General features: G+C 47.4%; 1 protein-coding gene across 1 annotated transcript; it reads left to right on the plus strand.

Annotated features, from left to right (window-relative positions):
- The first annotated feature begins 1,504 nt into the window (after positions 1-1,504).
- Prelid3a (PRELI domain containing 3A) lies at positions 1,505-16,500 on the plus strand. The gene is made up of 7 exons (XM_090353597.1): positions 1,505-1,570; positions 7,551-7,719; positions 8,236-8,325; positions 12,360-12,430; positions 12,520-12,622; positions 14,723-14,807; positions 15,769-16,500. The coding sequence occupies exons 1-6, from the start codon at positions 1,539-1,541 to the stop codon at positions 14,774-14,776; spliced, it is 519 nt and encodes a 172-aa protein (XP_090209723.1). The 5' UTR covers positions 1,505-1,538; the 3' UTR covers positions 14,777-14,807; positions 15,769-16,500.
- Positions 16,501-21,790: the final 5,290 nt, after the last annotated feature.

Raw genomic sequence — 21,790 nt, forward strand, 5'->3', positions numbered from 1 at the left:
TGGGGTTCTACACCTCAAACTGTGCTACCGAGGAATAACAAACAGCTTGGAAAACATTACAAGATGGGCTAGAAGAAACATTAGAACTTATTGGCATAGGTAGAAACTTTCTGAAGAGAGTACAAAGGGCACAGCAAATAAGAAACATGACAACTGGGATTACACCAAACTAAAATGTTTTTCTGCATAGCAAGGTACATAATGACTAAACTAAAAAGACAGCTAACAGATTTTTTTTTGCCACTTATGCTTCTGAAAAGGGCCTAGTATTCAAAATATATGAGGAGCACAAGAAACTAAAATGAATAATCAATCAATGGGCAAAGGAGCTGAATAGAGACTAAAGAGGATGTGGTAAAGACATTTGCATGTCCATGTTCAGTGCTGCACCTTTCACAATTGCCAACTTAGAGAAACAACCCAGATCCCCTCCAACAGATGAGTGGATCTAGTCAACGTGGGACATATATGCAATGGAGCTTCACTCATCCATAAAAAGTATATCATTTGCAGGGAAGTGGATGGACAGACATAGACCAAATCATGTCAAGTGAAGTAAGCTAGGCTCAGAGTCACAAAGCATATATGTTGTCTCTCATATGTGGAAGCTAGACCTAAATTAGAATTATGCCTATCTATATACACATATGCACACAAACTGAATAAAAGATGGTATACTTATGGAGAGATCCAAAGGTGAAACTCTTCTAAACGTCCAATGTACTGTTTACCAACATGAATATCAAGAAGTGGAAACATGTTTGTGGGTGGGAAATGAAAGGCATAAGGATGGAGGGAGGAAGGGTTGCCATTATATTCTATGTATATTATATAGAAAGGAGCTGTGTAACTTGAGAGTAGGGATGGGAGAGAGAATGGGAGACATGTGGATAGAGCCCTGTATGCTGTCTTCAGTCCTCCAGGAAGGATGCTTTTTTATTGTTTAATAATTTTCTTATTAGCATAAATTAATAGTACAAAGGTGCTCTATTGTGATATTCCAAAGTGCATACAATGCACTTTAATCAATTTTACACTTTTGTTCTCCTCTACCTTCTACTTGAACGATTTTTGACAAATCCATTCCCATAGACGAGATCACTGACACTTCATGGTAAACCTACATCTAAAACTAAAGTAATTTTCCCCCTAGGGAGGGAGACTCTCCTCTCCCTTTTCTTACAGGACTCGCTTCAGACAACTTGTAATTGTGGGTTTCAATCTGCTATTTTCATAAGACACAGATTTCTTCAGTATCAGAAGCATGTACTATCTAAGGTCATTGTACATAATGTCTCAATGCATATGCTTAAATACTAAAACCAACTGTGTGGCGAGCCCGGCCCGGAGCATCCGCCGCGCGCTCGAGGGCCGCCGGGGCCGGCCGGGTACCACCGGCGCCGCCAGCATCCGCATCCCGGAGGAGGCGGCGCCGCGACGCCCCGCCCCGCCCGCCCCGCCCGCCGAGCGGCGCGGCCCCGAGCGCGGCGGAGCTCCGGGGCAGCTGGCCCCGCGCGCTGCCCGGGGTGGCCGCGGCGATGAAGATCTGGAGCTCGGAGCACGTGTTCGGGTGAGGCTGGCCGCGGGCCGCGAGGCTGCGGCGGGGATGGCATCCGCGCCGCCGGGGAAGACCGCGGCCTCCGCAGCCTGCGGAGCTGCCCGGCGGCGGGCGCGGCGGCCCCTCCGTGCGCGCGGGTCCCCGGCAGGCCGGGTCGCGCAGCGCACGCCCCGTGGGGAGGCCGGGGCGAGGGGGTCCCGGGCCCCGGGGAGGCCCGCAGAGCGAGTCTCGCCTTTCGGTGAGAGCGGGCTGTGCGGGGTTCGCCAGCCAGCCTGGAGCGCGGGGCCCCGAGTCCCCCGCGGGGGAAGGGCGATGGAGAGGCGGCGCGTGGGAAGCCTGGTCCCTGAGCTCCTCGGCAGGCCTGCGCGTCTCCGAACCCGCACTGAAAACCCGGCTTCCACACGCCGTTCTCACCTCGGTGGGGTGGCATCTTCCCAGAAGTCACTGATCTGAAATCCCTCAGTGTATGTGTGTGTGCGCACGGGCGCCCGAGGCTGGGGACTCGAACCCAGGGCCGAGACAGCGCTTGAGCATACTTGCTCAAGGCTGGGGCTGAACTACCTGCGATACAGCCCCACTCCTGGCTTTTCGGTGATTACGGAAAGAATCTAGAAGAACCGAAATCCTAGGATCTCAGCCTCCTGAATAGCTAGGCGTGAGCCACCAGCACCTAACTTATTCTTTAATATCTTTGAAATTTAAAAGAACAGAGAATTTTAGATTCCCTGAACGGACTCTTTGGAGGTGGGGAGGATTCTGCATGTCATATAGAGTGTCATCTTTTAATTTTTAAATGCAACATCATCATAGAAACTTTACCAGCTGTTTTCAGACCTCCCCAAAGTATTTTGTGGAATCTTGATTTATCAGTCAGTTATAATCGGTAGTGTTTTCTAGGATGTTTTCTCAAAGACAATGTGTAGATCATCCCTCTGGCTGCAGAGAAGTTGTTGTTTTGTTTTGTTTGCCAGTCCTGGGGTCTGAACTCAGGGCCTGAGCACTGTCCCTGAGCTGCCTTTGCTCAAAGCTAACACACTACCACTTGAGCACCGCTCTGGGCCTTTCTGTGTATATGATACTGAGGAATCAAATCCAGGAATTCATGCATGCTAGGCAAGCACTGTACTACTAAGCCACATTTCCAGCCTGCAGGGAAATTTTAGTCTTTGGGACACAGAGCCCTGAGGCTCAGTTTTCTGCAAGACCACTTGGAACTGCCTTAGCAGTGAAGTGTTCACTGATAATAGCTGTCAAGTCACTTTTGATTTTTGTTTTTTTAAGTTTGGAAGCGCAGGGTTTGAAGTCAGGGAGTTGCTCTCTTTAAGTCATGCACCCAGTCTTTTTGGTTTTGGGTTTTTTTTTTTTTTTTTTTTTTTTTGCTTTCTTTACTTTTCAGATGGCATCTATAGAGCAGGGCTGGTTTCAGATTGAAGTCCTCCTACTGACAGCCTCCCTTGTAGCTAGCTAGCACCACAGGTTTGATCCTCCATGCCCAGACTTATTGGTTGAGATGGCATCTCTCCTCTAACCTCAGTCTTTCTGGTCTCTGTTTCTCTAGTGACTGGGATTACAAGTATGAGCCATTGTTCCCAGCCACCTGTTAGTACTTGTGGTTCATTTTTGCACCTACAAGCCACTTGTTTTTCAAGTTTTGTGTCATTCAACTATCATATAAGTTACCTGTTTAACAGCGTACAACTGTGAATATAGTTACAGAAAATTTTCGTTGTTAGTAGATAATGAAGCCGTCAGCATAGTTTGAACCTTCACATCATGCATTCCACCCCGACCACATTCTACTTTCCCTTTCTGTCCATTTGCCTTTTCTAGATATTCATATAAACGTAATCATGCACTATGTGGTGTTTTGTGTCTGCTTCTTTTGTTTGGCATCATTATTTCTTTGGGGGGATATGGTCACCCATGGCATACCATATATGTTCCTCAGAGCTTTTGCTTTGTGCCCCCCCCATACCCTGCAGTGCCTGACACTTTGTAGATGCTCAGAAAGGGGTCAAGATAGATCATATAGAAATCAGATGCCCTTCTAAAAGAAGGATGCTGGAAGGTGATGTCTACTCAGGGCAATGGCTGCTAGTGCCAGTTCACCTGGCCAGGAGCAGGAAAGAGACTAAATACTAACATCTCAGCTAGGGGTTGAAGAGCCCACTTCCTGCCTCCACATGCTGTGCTTCTCTCTAAAGATGGTGAATTTGATGGACATTTTCCCAAAGTTCAGGTGCTGAAAGGTCCACAGGACTCCATTTGTGGACACCTGTGTCCATACATATAACATGTTGTTTGGTTTGCTTTTCTGAAATAGAAATCAGTGATACCATTCTTGTTTCTTCCCAATAGTGTGCTTCTGAGATCTAGATTTAGATAGGTATAGATGGATTATATTTATAATTCCTTTTTGTGTCAATGGAGACAGTCTTGTCATTTTTTTCTAAAGTATACTGCAATGGTTTGCCCTGTGTGTATTTCTGCTTCACTTAAGGGCTGTGATGGTTATTCTTCATTGCCAACTTGATTGCATTGAAAGACCCTAGGAGATTAGTAAAGTGTGTCTCTGGGTGCTGTGAGGGCATTTCCAGAAATTAGATCCCCAACGCTCTATAACCAATGGCATACTCCATTCATAAATTCAAAATCTGAATAGACAGAAACTTGCCTGTATGTATGTGTGTGTATGTATGTGTGTGTATGTATGTACGTGCACAAATGTGCACATGTGTGCTAGTACATGTGCACAAAGTCAGGGCCTGGGCTTTTTTGCTGAAAGCTGGTGTTCTACCACTTGAGCCACAGCTCTGCTTCTGGCTTTTTGGTGGTTAATTCAAGATGTAGAAGAGTCTCATGGACTTTTCTATCCAGATTTCTACCCTTATATCTTAGCCTCCTGAGGAGTTAGGATCATAGAGTTGAGCCACCAACACCCATTTGAAGACCGGTGCTTTTAAAATAATGTCTAGGGACTGGGAGTCTGGCCTAGTGGTAGAGTGCTTACCTAGCATGCACGAAGGCCTGGGTTCAATTCCTTGGTACCACATACATAGAAAAAAGCCAGAAGTGGTGCTGTGGCTCAAGTGGTAGAGCTCTAGCCTTGAGAAAGCCCAAGGACAGTGCTCAGGCCCTGAGCTTAAGGCCCAGGACTGGCAAAAAAAAATAAATAAAATAATGTCTGTAGTGTCTGTGGTCTAGAGAAGGAGATTCCACTCTGCTTTGACACCCCCTATTTGGCTGTATGTTGTCTGGATAAACCTAGCCTTATATAGATAGATAATTGGAAAGGTAGAAGTATTTCATATTTTATAAGTCTGTAATTCAGGTAGTTTTTAATTACTGTGTTAAAAAAAAACTCGGATGGCTTCTTAAAAATGAATTGCAATATGAAACGGTAACAGAAAAACTAGTTCTATTGCATTCAAACCTATTGGCTTTGACGAGTGCCCTCTGGAGGTGAAACTTGTTTTCACCTGAACGCTCAGATTTTATCTCTGGCAACAAATTGTTGCCAGTTGTTTACTTTGCACTCATTTTGCGAATTGTCCAGCAAATGTCTGCCATATTTCCAAAGTTGGGCCAGCAGTTAGTATGTTGGTCTTCCAAGTATCAGCTGTCAGGTGGCAGGGGCAGCAGCCCAGTGCCCACAGACAGCCAGGGAACGTGTTCTGCTGACCAAGTGTTTCAGGTGTACTTCCTGTCCCCGACAGAGAATAGCGAAGACGAGAGTGTTCAGGGTCAAGTGGTACTAAATTAATCATCTTATCATTTCATCATAGTCCTAAGAGAGTCTACCACTCCCTCCTTGTATGAGTTTTGCATTGGTAGTCACTAGGCTGTGGTTTGGAATCTGGCCTCTGCTGCTGGGGAGGTTCCAGAACTTTCCCTCCATTACTTAGCCACATCAGTGTAAATATGGATACTGGAGAAGGGCCAGTAATAACTTGACGGTACTGTGATAGGTACCTCCTAAAAGAATCCGGCATCCTCGTGGCTCATTCTGTAAGAGCCACTGGAGGCAGGGTGTAGTTGAACCTTTTATCTGTGGCTGTCTACTTTAACAAAACAAAACTTTGGGCTGTTACTAGAGCTTGAACTCAGGATACTCTGCCTTAGCTTTTTCACTCCAGGCTGGCTATTTGTACTAGCGCCACTGCTTCACTTCTGGCTTTTTGGAGGTGAATTGGATGTAAGAGTCTCAAGGACTTTTCTGTCTGAGCTGGCTTCAAACCTTGATTCTCAGGTCTCATTCTCCTGAGTAGCTAGGATTACTGGAGTGAGCTGCTGGATGCCTGGCTTCAAAACAAAACTCTTTATTATAAAAACTTAGAAATAAAAGTGGAGAGTCTCAGATGTCTTTAGTTGTCCCCTCCTCCCTGCCCCCCTCCGGGTCCTTTTCTCTGGGTGAATTCAGGCGAATCCCAGACAGCACAGAATGTCCTCCTACAGAGTACTGGCCATTCTTCCTGTGGACAGTGAGGGCTTTTTCTTGTTCCTTCCTACCACGCAGCACACAAGTGGAATTCATCCTCCACTTTGTGCCACGAAGAGCTTTAGCAAGGACAGGGCACATCCAAAGACACAGGTGCTTATTAGAGCCTTCCCAGACCCCCTTCCTTTCAGAGACAGGATTCAGATGTTACTGTTTCCTCAATGTACAGTGGTACTTTTGAGAATAATCTTCAATAATTTCTAGTCTGCCTAAATTTGACAGTGAGAATGTAGAACTCAGGGCCTTTAGCTTTTTTGCTCAAGGGTGGTGACCTACCTGCCACCTGAGCCACAGCTCCAAAATAGAGCTTTTTGCTGGTTACTTAGAGATTAAGAGCCTCCTAGACTCCCCTGTCTGGAATAACTTTGACCCATGATTCTCAGATCACAGCTTCCTGTGTAACTAGGATTAATAAGTGTAAGCAATGGGTGCCTGTGGCTGGGGGGGGGGGCTCAGGGGCCCAGGGGCTTCTAGAGCAGAGAATCCAGAGGGAGGCAGGACTGTTTATCTGAAAGCAGCTGTATGCCTGGCTTGGACAGGAGATGAACTCAGAGGAAAGATGTTCACCACTTAGCCCAGGGCTAAGGGCAGGAAATTGTGTCCTGCAAGGGCAAGAACTCCTGGACTCACAGGGGCTGGGGGTGTAGGGCTGGAAGTCTAGAAGGGTCAGTGGTTGTGGAGAGCTGGTGACACACCATATCTGTTCCTGCAGTCTCCTGGTCCTCCTGGGTGTGGATGGAAGGGGCTGCTGGAGTTTTTTCTTCTTGCTTGCTCTACCACTTGAGCCACAGCCCCACTTTGGTTTTTTTTGCTGATTAATTGGAGATAAGAGTCTCTGAGATGCCCTGGCTAGATTCAAATTGGGATTCTCAGATCTCAGCCATCTGAACAGCTAGGATTATAGGCATGTGGCCTGCAGTGCCTGGCTGCACAGTCCATTTGATATTTGAGATATCTGAGTCCATGAGCTTGGCATATCTTGGTTACTTACTGAATCCTGCACTGAACGTGAACAGCAAGATGACTGCAGATTATACATTTGCACCACCATAAAGGAGAAAGATCTTGAATCCAGCGGTGGTGAGTTGAGGATAAGCTGGTTCTCCACGGCTCTGTGTAGCTGGGAGCGACTTTCTTGTTGCATAGGTCCTAAGGCGGCAGGCAGTCAGGTAGGACAGACAGCAGGAAGCCAGGGTCCAGCCTGGACCCCCAGCGGGAGGCCTGGCACTGGCCTGGCACAGGCCAGCTGCCCTTGTTGGTTTATCACGAGGCATCCTGGTGGTGGTGGGAGGCAGGGGCTCTGCATCACAGACAAGGACCAAGCCTCCCTGCCAGGAAGCCCCTTGCGTTCTGCATCCTCTGGACTGGGGAGGTGCGGGAAGGACAAAGAGCCTGGGGAGTGCGCGCGCGCACGCGGTGCGGGAGGAGGGGGGGGTTACCAGCCGGAATCTTCCTGCCCTCAAAGCATCTGACCGTGGATGTTCCTCTCGCCAGCCACCCGTGGGACACGGTGATCCAGGCGGCCATGCGGAAGTACCCGAACCCCATGAACCCGTGCGTGGTGGGCGTGGACGTGCTGGAGCGCCGCGTGGACACGCGCGGGCGCCTGCACAGCTTGCGCCTGCTCAGCACCGAGTGGGGGCTACCCGTGCTCGCGCGAGCGGTGAGCACCCCGGGCCCGGCACCCCCTTTCCCCAGTGCGCCCCGAGACCTCCCTACCCCCTACTCCCTCCCCCGTGTCTCCGCCTGCGCCCTCTTGCTCCCTGCGTCCCCGTACAGGTGTACCCCGCTTCCCGAGGCGCCACCTCCCCCTCCATCCTTCCGTCCTGTCCTCCACCCCCTTCCCCGCACCTCTGTGGATCCAGTGCGGGTGCAGGCGGGCTTCCTCCCCGGGCCTCCCCCACCCGCGCCTCCCTGCTCCCATCCCCGAGTCGGAGGATCAGGGCCACCCACAGGACGGCGTCTTCCATGGCCAGGGCCCCATCTAGGCTTCGCGTCTAAGTGGGAATGAGGGGAGCCAGCTCAGCGCTGACAGCCCCAGGGAGGCTACCACTAGGCCAAACTCCCGGGCAGGATTTATCTCTCCTGTCCATTTCTTCACAGCACTTGCTGACTAAGTGAATTCATTAGAAGTGGAGTTTACAACGTGCTACTATTCAAGCTGTGTTTTGTGTTTTAGATTTTGGGAACCAGTAGGACTTTCACATACGTCAGAGAGTGCTCTGTTGTGGACCCCGCGGAAAAGAAAATGGAGCTTTGTTCCACCAATGTAAGCAATGGTCTAAGCTGGAAAAGGTGCTAAAGCATGAATAATGGCGTTGTGAAGTTTATCTTCAGCCTGCTTCTGGTCTAACGGATGGATTGTTTTTATTGGGAAGAGCAGATTTAGGTAGTGATATTTTATTTGTTTTTCTCCAAGTATAATAAGTGGAGAACATTCAGATGAAGAAATAAGTTGTGGTGTCCCATTGTGTCACGGGTGACCATCAGAAGTGATAGCTTGCTGTGTACTGAAGGAACTAGAAGAGCCATGCACCTGCGGCTCACGCTACAGTCCTACCTATTCAGGAAGCTGAGATCTGAGGATTGTGGTTCAAAACCAACCTGGGCACAAAAGGACCTGAGACTCATATCTCCAGTTAACTAGCAGAAAGCTGGAAGTGGAGGTGTGACTCAAGTGCTTAAAGCTAAGAGAATATGCCCAAGCCCTGAATTCAAGTATTGGGGGAAAAATGTTGTTTTTGGTCATGGGGCTTGAACTCTGGGCTTGGACACTGTCCCTGGGCGCTTCTGCTCAAGACTACCACCCTACCTTTGACCACTTCTGGTTTTCTGGTGGTTAATTGGAGATAAGAGTCTCATGGCCATCAGTGCCTGGGCTGGCTTTGAACCATGATCCTTAGATCTCAGCCTCCTGAGTAGCTAGGATTATAGGCGTGAGCCACTGTGCCTGGCTTAAAAAAAGATTTTGAATGTTTCCCTCACAGACATAAATGTTTGAGAACCCTTTACCATTATGTGAGCATCATTCAATGTATACATGCCATCTCCCATATAAGTACAATTTTTATGTCAGTAGAAAAAAGAAGCAATGAAAAAAATGCACATAATGATGAATTGTTACAAAGTGAATACACTGTATAAGCAGCCTCTTGATCCGCCCTAATGACTGTCTTAAGTCCCAGTCATAACCATGAATGCTAGTATGGTTTATTTATTTACTGGCAAGGGACACACTGTGGCACCCAGTTTGGCCTGTGCCCCTCCTTTCTCGGCCTCCTTGTCCCAGCACTTTAGCTGGCACTGCAGCTATGCCCGACCATACCTAGCCCATGGTCATTTTTAAAGCCATTCCCCCTTCCTTCTTGCATATCTCTTAATTTAAATAAATATATATCCTATGCATCTATAAAATGACATATATATAATATGTATGTGTGTATGTTATATATGCATATATATGTATACATATGATTTATCTATGATCTATCTGTATTTTTTTTTTCTTTTTGCTCTTCCTGGGCTTGAGCTCAGGGCCTGAGCACTGACCTTGGACTTTCTCAAGGCTAGAGCTCTACCACTTGAGCCTCAGCACCACTTTAGGTTTTTTTTTTTTTTTGGTTTTGTTTTTTTTTCTGTGAATATGGTACCAAGGAATCAAACCCAGGTCTTCATGAATGCTAGGTAAGCACTCGACCACTAGGCCAAATTCCCGGCCCCTGTATGTGTATTTTAATGGCAGAATGCTTGCTGGGCCTAAGTCATTGAGTTTGATCCCCCAGTACTATGAGAGAGAGAGAGAGAGAGAGAGAGAGAGAGAGAGAGAGAGAGAGAGAGAGAGAGAGAGAGAGAGAGAGGGAGAGAGAGAGGGGAAGAGAGGAAGAGAGGAAGAGGGGTGGGGAGAGAGAAGGGGGAATGTGTATCTAGTGTTAGTCTAATGCACATTCAAAGAGCATGTGGTGAGAAATGCCTAGACTAGGAAAATGGGATTTATTTTTGTGCTATGGATAGAACCTAGGGTCTTGCTTATACCAGGTAAGAATTCCACTCTGAAGCTAAACCTGTAGCCTCTTGGGCCATGGTTTATTTCATTACAAGCTGGGTGTCAGTGGTTCACACCTGTAATCTTAGCCACTCAGGTGGCTGCGATCTGAGGACTGAAGCCAGCTCAGGCAGACAAATCCTTGAGACTATCTCCAATTAACCAGCAAAAATCCAGACGTGAAGGTGTGATTTAAGAAATAGCACACCAGCCTTGAGTAGAAAAAGCTAAGCAAGAGGGCAAGGCCCTGGGTTCAAACCCTAAGAATCAGTACACATACTCATGAAAGTATTACTTTCAGCGAATTTAGAAATGGCCTCTCTGGGTGAAATTCTAATATGGTATCTGTCCAAGTAGTTTCCTTTCCTCACAGATCCCCTGCTTTGGCTTTGTTCTCCCTATCATTGCATTGTTATTGGTTCCATCAATAATAGTACCATGAGGGCTGGGAGTTTGGCCTAGTGGTAAGAGTGCTTGCCTAGCATGCACGAAGACCAGGGTTCGATTCCTCAGGACTCTACATACATAGAAAAAGCCAGAAGTGGTGCTGTGGCTCAAGTGGTAGAGTGCTAGCCTTGGGAAAGCCCAAGGACAACACTCGGGCCCTGAGCTCAGTCCACAGGACTGGCAAAAGAAAAAAAAATAGTACCATGTACCTATCATGTGCAGGCCTCGAGCTGCTATAGGGAATACAGGACTGAGAAGAGCTCCGGCTCTCTCTGGGTATCATCTCATAGATGGACAGCAAACCAGCTGTGCCAGTGGAGACATATAAACTGTGAGGACCATGAAAGAACCACAGACAGAAACTAACAGGAAGACTGGTAGTCTTCCTGAAGTTCCCAGACCAAATAGCAGGGCTCTCAAGCATTAGCACAACTGGGTCAGGGAAGGCAGAAGCTGGTGCCTGGAGGAGACAGGGACAGTACTCAGAAAGGACAGGATGGTGGGCATAGAAGATAGTGGGGGTGCCAGAAAAATGTCTAGTCTTCTCAGTATTTTCTGGGAGCCCCTGTTTGAAACAAATGAGGGTACTGCTTTGGTTCTAGCAGTTTTCTCTCTGTCCCTTAAGAACATCTGGGCACATTTGGACTTTTAGGAGGCTGTGGGGACCACTAGCTCAAAGCCTGTCACCTCATCTGTTCTTCTATTCCCATAAAAAGCTGGCTCCAATTGTAAAGTTCCAGCCTTGGGCTTTCAGTTAGCTTTTCCATCCAAGGCTAGAACTGCACAATTTGAGCCATAGTACCACTTCCCCCTTTTTGCTGGTTAACTGGGGGTAAGTGTCTTTTAGATTTGTCTGCCCAGGTTGGTTTCAAACCTGGATCCTCAGATCTCAGTCTCCTGAGTAGCTAGGATTACAGGCGTGTCTAACAGTGTCTAGCTGGTAAACCCTGTGCATACTAAGAAGAAAGGTTTTTCCACTCACTGCTTTGATCCAGAGGGCAAGGATGGTGAGACATCATTACACAAGCAGAATTGCTTTTTGCCACTGCTGAAAGGTGATTTTGATGTGGACTTTTTTTTGTCCAGTCCTGGGGTTTGAACTCAGGGCCTGAGCACTGTCCTTGGGCTTTTCTCAAGTCTAGAGCTCTACTACTTGAGCCACAGCATCACTTCCAGCTTTTTTTTTTTTTTTCTGTGTATGTATTACTGAGGAATCGAACCCTGGTCTTCATGCATGCTAGGCGAACACTCTTCCACTAGGCCATGCTCCTGGCCCTGTTTGTTTTTAATGAGCTTGTATTGGAATAGGTTCTCAGAGGAGTCCAATCACCACAGAAAATTCCAGACTCAGTGCTGCTCTGCAGCTCCAGGTTTCTTTTGGGATTTGACTTTGAGCTTTTTCTTTTTTATGTGCCCATGTCAGTACAGAGGCTTAAATTCAGAGCCTAGGTCCTATCCCTTAGCTTATTACATTTCAAGCTAGTGTTCTACCACTTGAACCACAGTTCCACTTTTGGCTTTTTGATGGAGACTTTCCTGCTCAGGCTGGTTTTGAGTCTGTCTTTAAGTCTCAGCCACCTATGTAGGTAGAATTACAGGCACGAACCCTTGGTACCCTGTCCGTATGGGACAGGGTATGGAGAGAGGACAGATCATTACCAGAAGTGACAACTCCGTGTGGTGTAATATCCTCAGACACCGTGTGGAGGAGCCTTGGGCACCTAAAAGTCTCATGTGCTGTTTTGGGGTTGGGAAGCGATGCAAAAGAAATCAAATCTAAAGCCGAGCTTTGGTTTTACCTTTTCTTTTTCAAGATCACGCTCACAAATTTGGTGTCAGTGAACGAGAGACTGGTGTATACCCCTCATCCTGAGAACCCTGAGAAGTGAGTGGTCTCACCCTGGGTGGGCAAGGCTGGGTGGACAGGAGCCCCATCCACACTGCAGGGCTCTTGACCCCTGGCCTGTTCCGCAGGACTGTGCTTATCCAGGAAGCCATCATCACCGTGAAGGGTATCAGGCTCGGGAGCTACCTGGAAAGTCTCGTGGCCAACACGATATCGTGCAATGCAAGGAAGGTATGACCCTGGGTGCCAGGCTCTGCACGTTAGCGAGGAAGTGCTGTTGTGTTTAGTGCTAGAGGGCCTTCATGGTACTAGGCTCTCCATGGCATTTCCTATGCTTGCATTCCAGACAGGTGGTGTAGAAAGACTGGCCAGGATCTGAGGGGAAGGGTACCTGCCTATGCCAAGGGAGCTAGGGAGCTTCTGCCCTTTGTCAGGGAAAGTGTTGGAAATTCAATGTAAACAAGGAATGGGAACTTCCCAGAACCCCTCACTGAGGGCACAGTGCAAGCAAACAACGTCAGCATTAGCCCCATCCGACAGGGCATTCGGGCTGGTAGCAGTTTCCTGGGTAGTAGTCATGACGTGGCTTTGGCTGAACCCTCAAGTTGAAGCCTCCCTGGAGTCAGCTGCCACATCACATCTCATGGTAGGATTTGGAAGTGCGTGCGTGCATGCGTGCGTATGTGTGTGTGTGCTTGCACATGTGCTGATCCTGGACCTTGAACTCAGGGCCTGGGTACTGCCCCCTAGCTTTTTGTCAAGGCCAATGCTCTGCCACCTGAGCCACGTGTATCTTCATTCTGGCTTTTTGCTGGTTATTTGGAGATGAGAGTCTCACAGACTTTTCCTGCCCTGCTGGATTATAGATAGTGCTCTGCTAAGAATGAGCTTTGGAGGGCATGAGGAGAGAAGATGGATCCGAGTGGGGGGCATCCCTGGGTCTCCCTTCGGGATGGGGGTAGAGATTGCTCAGGGCATCTAGCCTTGCTCCCCTCCAGCAGGTTGAAGGAAAGAGCTTGAATGTCTGGGAGGATGGTCTCAAGTTCAAGGTGAATCTACTTTCCAGAAGAGACCTTAGCTCTTCACGTCAGATCTCTGTAGGGGCTTACATCCTATCCTTGTTTGTCCTTTCCAACCCCAGCTCATCCATCTGCATTTTTGAAGTGGTGGGACGAGATCTAGGGCTGTCCTTCCTTGCATCTTGTGCTTAAAACACCAATGTAGCCAGGTGGTGGTGGTTTATATGTATAATTCTAGCTTTGAAGGAGGCTGAGATCTGAGGACTGAGGTTCAAAGCCAGCCCAGGCAGAAAACACAGTCAACCAGCAAAAAGCCAGAAGTGGAAAGTGATAGAGTGCTTACCTAGAACGCATGAAGCCCTGGGTTCTATTCCTTGGTATCACATACACAGAAAAAGCCACAAGTGGTGCTGTGGCTCAAGTGGTAGAGTGCTGGCCTTGAGGAAAGCCCAAGGACAGTGCCCAGGCCCTGAGCTCAAACCGCAGGAATGGCAAAAAAGAAAAAAGAAAGCTCTCTAGGCTAGAGTTGGATTCTTTTTTTTTTTTTTTTTGCCAGTCCTGGGCTTGAGCTCAGGGCCTGAGCACTGTCCTTGGACTTTCTCAAGGCTAGAGCTCTACCACTTGAGCCTCAGCACCACTTCCGGCTTTTTTCTATATGTGGCACCAAGAAATCAAACCCGGGTCTTCATGCATGCTAGGCAAGCACTTTAACCACTAGGCCAAACTCCCGGCCCTAGAGTTGGATTCTTATTGTTGTTTTCCCACTACCTATTTTATGGTAGAGGTCCTACATATTTTCTGGAATAAGATATAGGGTGGCAAGAATCTGGGAAGCTAAAGCCACTTGAGACCTTATTTTTCTCCCCAATCCTGGAGCTTGAACTCAAGGCTTGGGCACTGTCCTTTGAGTTTTCTCAAGACTAGTGTTCTACCACTTGAGCCACAACACCACTTCCTGCTTTTTCTGTGTATGTGGTACCAAGTAGTACCAAGGAATTGAACCCAGAGCTTCAGACATGCTAGGCAAGCACTCTAGCTACCACTAGGCCATGCTCCTTGCCCCTCTCTTATGGCTTGTTGATGCTTAATTTGAAATAAGAGTCTCATAGATTTTTTTTCTGCCCAGGATGGCTTAGAATCTTGATCCTCAGATCTCAGCCTCCTGAGTCACTAAGATTGCATGTGGGAGCCATCTGTGCCTGGTCTACCTTATTTCTGAGCTTGGATAAGTCACTTCTTGGAGAAGCCTTTCACTTGCCATGTTAGTGACAAGCAGAGAATGTCACAGTGCTGAAATGTTGTGTTGTTGCAGGGCTGGGCTGCTATTGAATGGATAATTGAACACTCCAAGAGTGCTGTCAGCTAACAGGTGTGCACCTGTGCCTTGGGAACACACGGTAAGAACAGTGCGCCTCACCAGGTGTAGACATGCAGTATTTTTCTAATGGGGTGCATGGGGTGCCATGGTGGGAGGCCGTTTAGGCCATGCAATTGTCTGAGTCTCCAGCCATGTGCTTAGTGTTTGTTGGCATGGAACAAGGCCCCCAGCTCCATCTTTGCAGTGTGTGTTATTGGAAGCCCTTAGCACTGGTCTGTGTACAGCATGGCTGGGAAAGGCACTCCCACCAACCAGTAAGTGCAGATAATGTTCAAGGCTGAGATGATCTGGGATTTTTTTTTTTTCCGATTGTGGGGCTTGAACTCAGGGCCTGAGCGCTATCCCTGAGCTCTTTTGCTCAAGGCTAGCGCTCTACCACTTTGAGCCACAGTGCCATTTCTGATTTTCTGGTGCCTCATGGAGTTTCCTACCTAGGCTGGCTTTTAAACATGACCTTTGCATCTCAGCCTCTTGAGCAGCTACAAAAATAGGTGTGAGCCACCGGCAGCCAGCTGGAATTTTTTTTTCTTGCAAAGTGTGTAGTTTTTCTTTCCTTCCCGCCCCACCTCCTTCAGTTCTGAGGATTGAACTCAGGACTTCCTGCATGTAGGCAGGTGTTCAACTACTGGGATACCTCCTGTCCCTCCCCCCCCCACCCCAGCCTGTGCATATTCTACAAAGAATGCTTTTCCTGGCAAGAGCCAAATTTCCATGAGTTTCACAGGCATTCCTTGGTCCCCTGGGTGCTCAGGAAACTGATATTTGGTTGCTTGGCACTCACCTGCATGTCACCCACAGGTTAGAGAGGAGACAGTTATGGCCTCACCCCGATGTCAACATGAGCTGGGCACTTGCTGGACTGTGCCTTGTCCATGTGTATTTGGGGGGCAGTGGGGAATGGCAGATATTTGATGTCTCATAATCTCTTCAGATCCTGTTTCTTCATAAACTAGGGCTAAAGTATCCCCATTTTTAATTAGATACCTCTTCAGAATGTTACAAAACCAAGGACATCAGGAAATACGGAGAAAGAAAAGGAAGTATGGATCTTCTTCCAGCCCAGACTGGGAAAGGTTCATGGAATGTGCTGGAATCTGTAGCTGATGGGGAGATCCAGCACCAGGAGTGAAGTGGAAGCAGCAGCCACAGAACCACCTCATCCCAGGCCACTCCCCACTCTGTTCTGATTGCTCTCCATTGTTCTTGTGCCTTTGGCTGATGCTCTGTTGGAAGAGACCTTGCCTGCCTCTCCTCCGTGCTTGCTGGCCAAGGCTGCCTGGCTGCTGTCACTGTAGTCCCTGTGAAAGGAAGTTGGGAATGTCTCATGGGTAGCTCTGGGTCCCATGGTGAGGAAGTGGCCTTCTCAGAAGCCACATGATCCCAGAGCAGGAGGGACTTTGTGCCAACCCCAGGTATCTTCTCTCTAGAGTGGCTCTGACATGAGTCACCTATCTCAGGGAGTGGGCTGGGGACCCAGGACCTACCTGTCCTTCAGCATATCCCCTCCCCACCCCCTATCCTGGGACACCTCACACTGGACTCCATGCCCAGGTTTAAGAAGGTGCAGGACTCTTGAACAGTAAAGGTCTTTTTCTCCTACCAGTCAACTCCCCATTTTTACCAAACCTTCCAGAAATTTTTTTATGTCATAGAAGTATATGTGTGTTTCTTTTTTCCTTTTCCTTCTTTCATTAAAATGAAACGAGAACATACTTTATGCACTGGTTTCTTGTTGTATGTAACTTCTGAACAATAATGACTCAGAAACATCCCTGAGCCAAATACTGGTGGCGCATGCCTGTAATCTAGCTTACTCAGGAGGCTGGGATCTGAGGCTCACGGTTGGAAGCCAGGTTGGGCAGGACAATCCATGAGACTCTTATTTCCACTCAACTCATAAAAAGCGAGGTGGCAGAATGCCATTCTTGATTGCAAAAGCCAAGCAGGAGCACAAGGCCCCGAGCAAAGCTTCAGTGCTGGCACAAAGGCAAACAAAACAGCATCCCTCTTGAGGCTGCGAACTCCCTACCCACTGTCTCATTTCCCATGAGGGCTGCCTGCCTGGGTTCACTGACTCTGCGCACCCCTGAGACAGGATAGAAGGTCAGGGTGTTTTTTTCCATATGGCCCCATTTCCTAGACCTTGTCCTTTACATCTCTACTTGTTTAAGATGGCTCTGTAATCTCAAAGAAGTCACATAAGCTGTGTTCTAGAGGGACACATGGAAATCTGGTTTTGGAAACCTTGTTTGTTTAAGCAGTGAGAGAGAAGAGTAGCTTTTCTGATCCTGAGCTGGGGGAAGGCACGCAGAGGCCTCTGGGTATTTGTGGGAGAAGAATGCAGTTTTAGGGCATGAACAGTTGTAAAAATCAGGGACCAGGTACTTTAAACCCTAATTGGCCAAGTAAGTGTAAAAATAAGTAACTGAAGCCAGGTGTGGTGGCTCACATCTGTAATCCTAGCTACTTAGGAGGCTGAGATTTGAGGATCATGGTTCAAAGCCAGTCCAGGCACTAAAGATCATGAGACTTTTACCTCTAATTAACCATTAGAAAATGGGAAGTGGGGCTGTGGCTCCAGGGGTAGGGCAGTAGCCTTGAGCTGAGGAGCTCAGGGACAGTACCCAGGCCCAGAGTTCAAGCCCCACAACTGATAAATTGTAGTCTAGGAAAACCTAGGCAAAAAAGGAAACTATCCAGAAAGTAGTGGTCAAAAAAGGTCTGGCTCAGTTGGTAGAACACTACACCCCCATCTGAATGCATTGAGTTTCTATTCTTCTGTACTTTCCCTTATGAAGAAGTTATTTTTTCTTATGGTACCCATTAAATAAAGGCAATAGTGATTATTCTTTTAGTAATTTTTAGTATTTTGTGCCAAATTGTTGGGCATTGTAATTGTGTTTCAGTTGAAAGTAAGATTAATATTTCTACTCGTCTTTCTATTTGGAATTCATTTGCACTAAAGTAAATATTGGGTGTGAAAAGTATCAGAGAAGAAGTGTCTAGTTGAGAAAATAGCCCAGAGTCAGCTGTAATAATACCATGCTAATACTCATAGAGGACCATCGCCTCTAAATACTGCTGCTCTGTGAATGCTCAGTAGATTTCTTAGAGGATTGGGAAAAAAATATCAATCAGTGGAGCAGCCTTGTGTTTTCCGATGCTTCAGTGAAGTTCAGTAAGTCCTTTAATAACAAAAATGGTTATAGAGAAAACAAAAACAAGAAGCCTAGTGGGTTGTGATACTATAATACAGAATACATTGTGTGCTTGGAGCGCCTCTGTGTGCTCAAGTCGGGAGGGACTCAGGGTCTCTCAGAGGGTCAGCAGTGGGTGATCAGGACCTGGACTCTTGGCTATAGCTTGTGGGAGCGCGTGGAACCTGAAGATGCCCCTGCAGGGCCCTGAGACTGGAGCACGACCCAGCACTGTGATGGCACTGTCCCCACTGTCCTTTGAGATCTGGACATTATTGTCCTCACAGAATTCTGGAGGTGTTTAGGAAAGGGCCTGGGCACTGTCCTGGTCAGGTTGCCCAGAACAGGTTGTATCTTCCCCTGAGGCCTGAGGGAAAGGGAGACTCCCATACACCTGCCCCAGGGAACACAAAATGCCCTTTTCCAGTTGGAATATTGCACAGGACATATTTTTCCCCTATACTGTTTTTTTTTGCCAGTCCTAGGGCTTTGAAGGCAGGCTGGAGGCACTGTCCCTGAGCTTCTTTTGCTCAAAGCTAGCACTCTACCACTCGAGCCACAGTGCCACTTCTGGCTTTTTCTTTGTATGTTATACTGAGGAATTGAACCCAGTGCTTCATGTATGCTAGGCAAGTACTCTATCACTCAGCTGCATTCCCAGCCACAAGCTGTGTTCCCAGCCACTACCATACTATTTTGATTATTTAAACTTAGTTTAATTTTGAGAGACATATGGTCACAAAGTATCTTAGTAATAGACTATTACCTGCCTAAAGTTTTATTTTTAATTTGATGGTGGTACTGGGGCTTGAACTCAGGGTTTAGGTGCCATCTCTTAGTTTTTTCACACAAGGCTGGTGTGGAGCCACAGCTCCACTTGCACCTTTGGGGGATTAATTGGAAATAAAGGTCTCATGAACTTTTTTCCTGCCCTGGCTGGCTTTGAACTGGGGTCCTCAGATCACAGCCTTTTTTTTTTTTTTTCCCCCAGTCCTGGGCTTGAGCTCAGGGCCTGAGCACTGTCCTTGGACTTTCTCAAGGCTAGAGCTCTACCACTTGAGCCTCAGCACCACTTCCGGCTTTTTTCTATGTATGTGGTACCAAGGAATCAAACCCGGGTCTTCATGCATGCTAGGCAAGCACTTTAACCACTAGGCCAAATTCCCAGCCCTCCAATCACAGCCTTTTAAATAGATCAAGCACAGGCATGAGCCACTGGTGCTCTGCCTGAGGCTTTTCTCAGCAATTACTTGGGATTGGTTCTAATACCCAGAGCTCAACAAATCCCACAATCATGTACCTTCTGTAAAATGTCACCGAGTTTGCATAGAACCCACCACAACCTCCTGTATATATTAAATCATCTCTAGATACTGACAGTGTTAGCAATATAAATGTGTAGCCGATATCAAGCAGTGTTAAAAGAATCACACAAAAGAAACTACATGTGTTTAGCACAGATACAGTTTTTCCCACTAGTATTTAAACCATCTGTGGTTGGTTGAATTTGAAGGTACAGAGGGAGAATGGTGTGTGTGTGTGTGTGTGTACATACCCAGACTCCTACTGCTTTGTTTCTAGCTTTCTCCCTGGCCCTGAGTAAAGAGTACGTTCAGCACATTAGCTACTGTGTCAGCTCTTTGTACAAAGCACCGCTAGAATGATGTTCAAGACAAATATAGTTTCTTTCCTTCCACTGTGCAAGGCCATCAGGGCCGGGGCGAGGCAGTCTGTGGCAGTGGTACTGGATCACTATGAGGCAGTCTGATCTGTGCCAGTGGCTTTTCTGCTTCTGAAGAGCAGGTGATTGCTTGCCTGGGTGCTTCTACCCCGAAGCCATGCTTAGGCAGGGACGGTGTCTTTTCCATACTGGGGTCAGAGTCTGGTGTCTCCACTGTCTCCTTCCTCCACCAAGCACATTGCTACTTACAACTGAGCCCTCGTGAGTGCTCAGTACATTAAGACCATTGTGTGTATGCATGTGCATGCATGCCTTTATTGGGCACTGGGGCTTGAACTCAGGGCCTAGGCAGTGTTCCTGAGCTTTGTTGTTGCTGTTGTTCAAGGCTAGCACTCTACTACTTCAGCCAAATGTCCACTTCTGGCTTTTGCTGGCTAACAGAAGGTAAGAGCCTCTCAGATCTGTCTTCCTAGGCTGTCTTTGTTTAAACCTTAAGATCTCAGCCTCCAGAGCTAGAATTACAGGTCTCCCATTTTGCCTATGATTTGCATTTTTATTATTTTTGTTTTTGCCAGTCCTGGGCTTGAGCTCAGGGCCTGAGCACTATCCTTGGGTTTTCTTAAGGCTAGAGACCCTACCACTAGAGCCACAGCACCACTTCTGGCTTTTTCTATGTATGTGGTATCGAGGAATTGAACCTGGGCATGCTAGGCAAGCACTCTACCACTAGGCTAAACTCCTGGCCCCTGATTTGCCTTTTTAAAGTGTCCACATTAGCTTGGCCTTGGCGGCTCACAACTGTAATCCTAGCTACTCAGGAGGCTGAGATACCAGGATCATGTTGTGAAGCCAGCCCAGGCAGGAAAGACCAGGAGACTCATATCTCTAATATAGTATTCAGAAAAAGCTGGAAGTGGTGCTGTGGCTCAAGTGGTAAAGTGGTTAGCCTTGAGCTTGACAAGCTCAGGAATAGTGCCCAGGCTCTAAGTTCAAACACCAGGACTGGCAAAAATAAATAAAGATTAAATACAAATGTGAATATCACTATTCCTTTTGTCCCCCTGTAATAGAGGATTCCTAGAGTTCCTGGGAGTTGGTCTGGGCCAGGGTGTAGCTCGGAGGTACAGTGCATGCTTGGCCTCAAGGAGGCTCTGGGTTTAATCTCCAGACCAAAATTAAAATAAAACAAAACTATCCATGTTCAGTGGTGCACACCTACAGAACCAGCTATTTTGGAACCTGAGCCAGGAGGATTGCTTGAGCCCAAGAGTTGAAGTTTTTTTTTTTTTTTTTTTTTTTTAGAAAAGTAGCTTACATTAGTTTTATGGAGGGGAGGGCTTATGCCAGTAATCCTAGCTACTTAGGAAGTGAGACCAGGAGGATTAATGTTAGAGGCCAGTCCAGGACAAAAGTTCTCAAGACCTCACCTTACCCAGTGAAAAGGTGGGCGAGGCGGAACAAGCCTGCCATCCTAGTTCTGTGGGAAGGGTAAAATAGGAGGACTGCTGTCCAGACCAGCCTGGGCATACACATGACACCTGTTTGAAAAATAATGAAAACAAAACAGAGCCAGGGACTTGGTTCCTGTGATCGAAGGCCTACCCAGCAACCATAACGTCCAGAGTTGAGACCTCAGTACCACAAAAAACTGATGAGCGTCATAAACTGTACTTTCATCACTTTCCTTGACCAAACTGTCACTAGAGCAAATCTGAGTTTTTTTATTTTGGACTGGCATACATTTTAAAACCATACTTTTATGATTACTAGTAAAAGCTAACACCTGTGCTGTAAAGAGAGGTTGGATGTAACTAAAGAATGGGACGAACTCAGGATTGATAAAACACACTCTGCATTTATGTCATGGCTTGGAGGGCAGGTCTCTGGGGCCTGTGTGTCTGCATACACTGTTAATGGAAGGAGGCTGAGCATGAAGATTGCTCTATTGAGGGACTCTAGAGATGGGGGACGCCTTTCTTTACGGGGGGGGGGGGGAATCAGGAAGGCAAAGGCTGATGACGTAGCATTTGCAGGTCCCTGCGTTCCATCCCCAGCATTGGTGTGTGTGTGTGTGTGTGTGTGTGTGTGTGTGTGTACACACATAGAAAACCCAGGCTACCAAGA

Source organism: Megascapheus bottae, chromosome 19 (genome assembly GCF_031878675.1).
Source record: "Megascapheus bottae isolate mThoBot1 chromosome 19, mThoBot2.hap1, whole genome shotgun sequence".
NCBI lineage: Eukaryota > Metazoa > Chordata > Mammalia > Rodentia > Geomyidae > Megascapheus > Megascapheus bottae.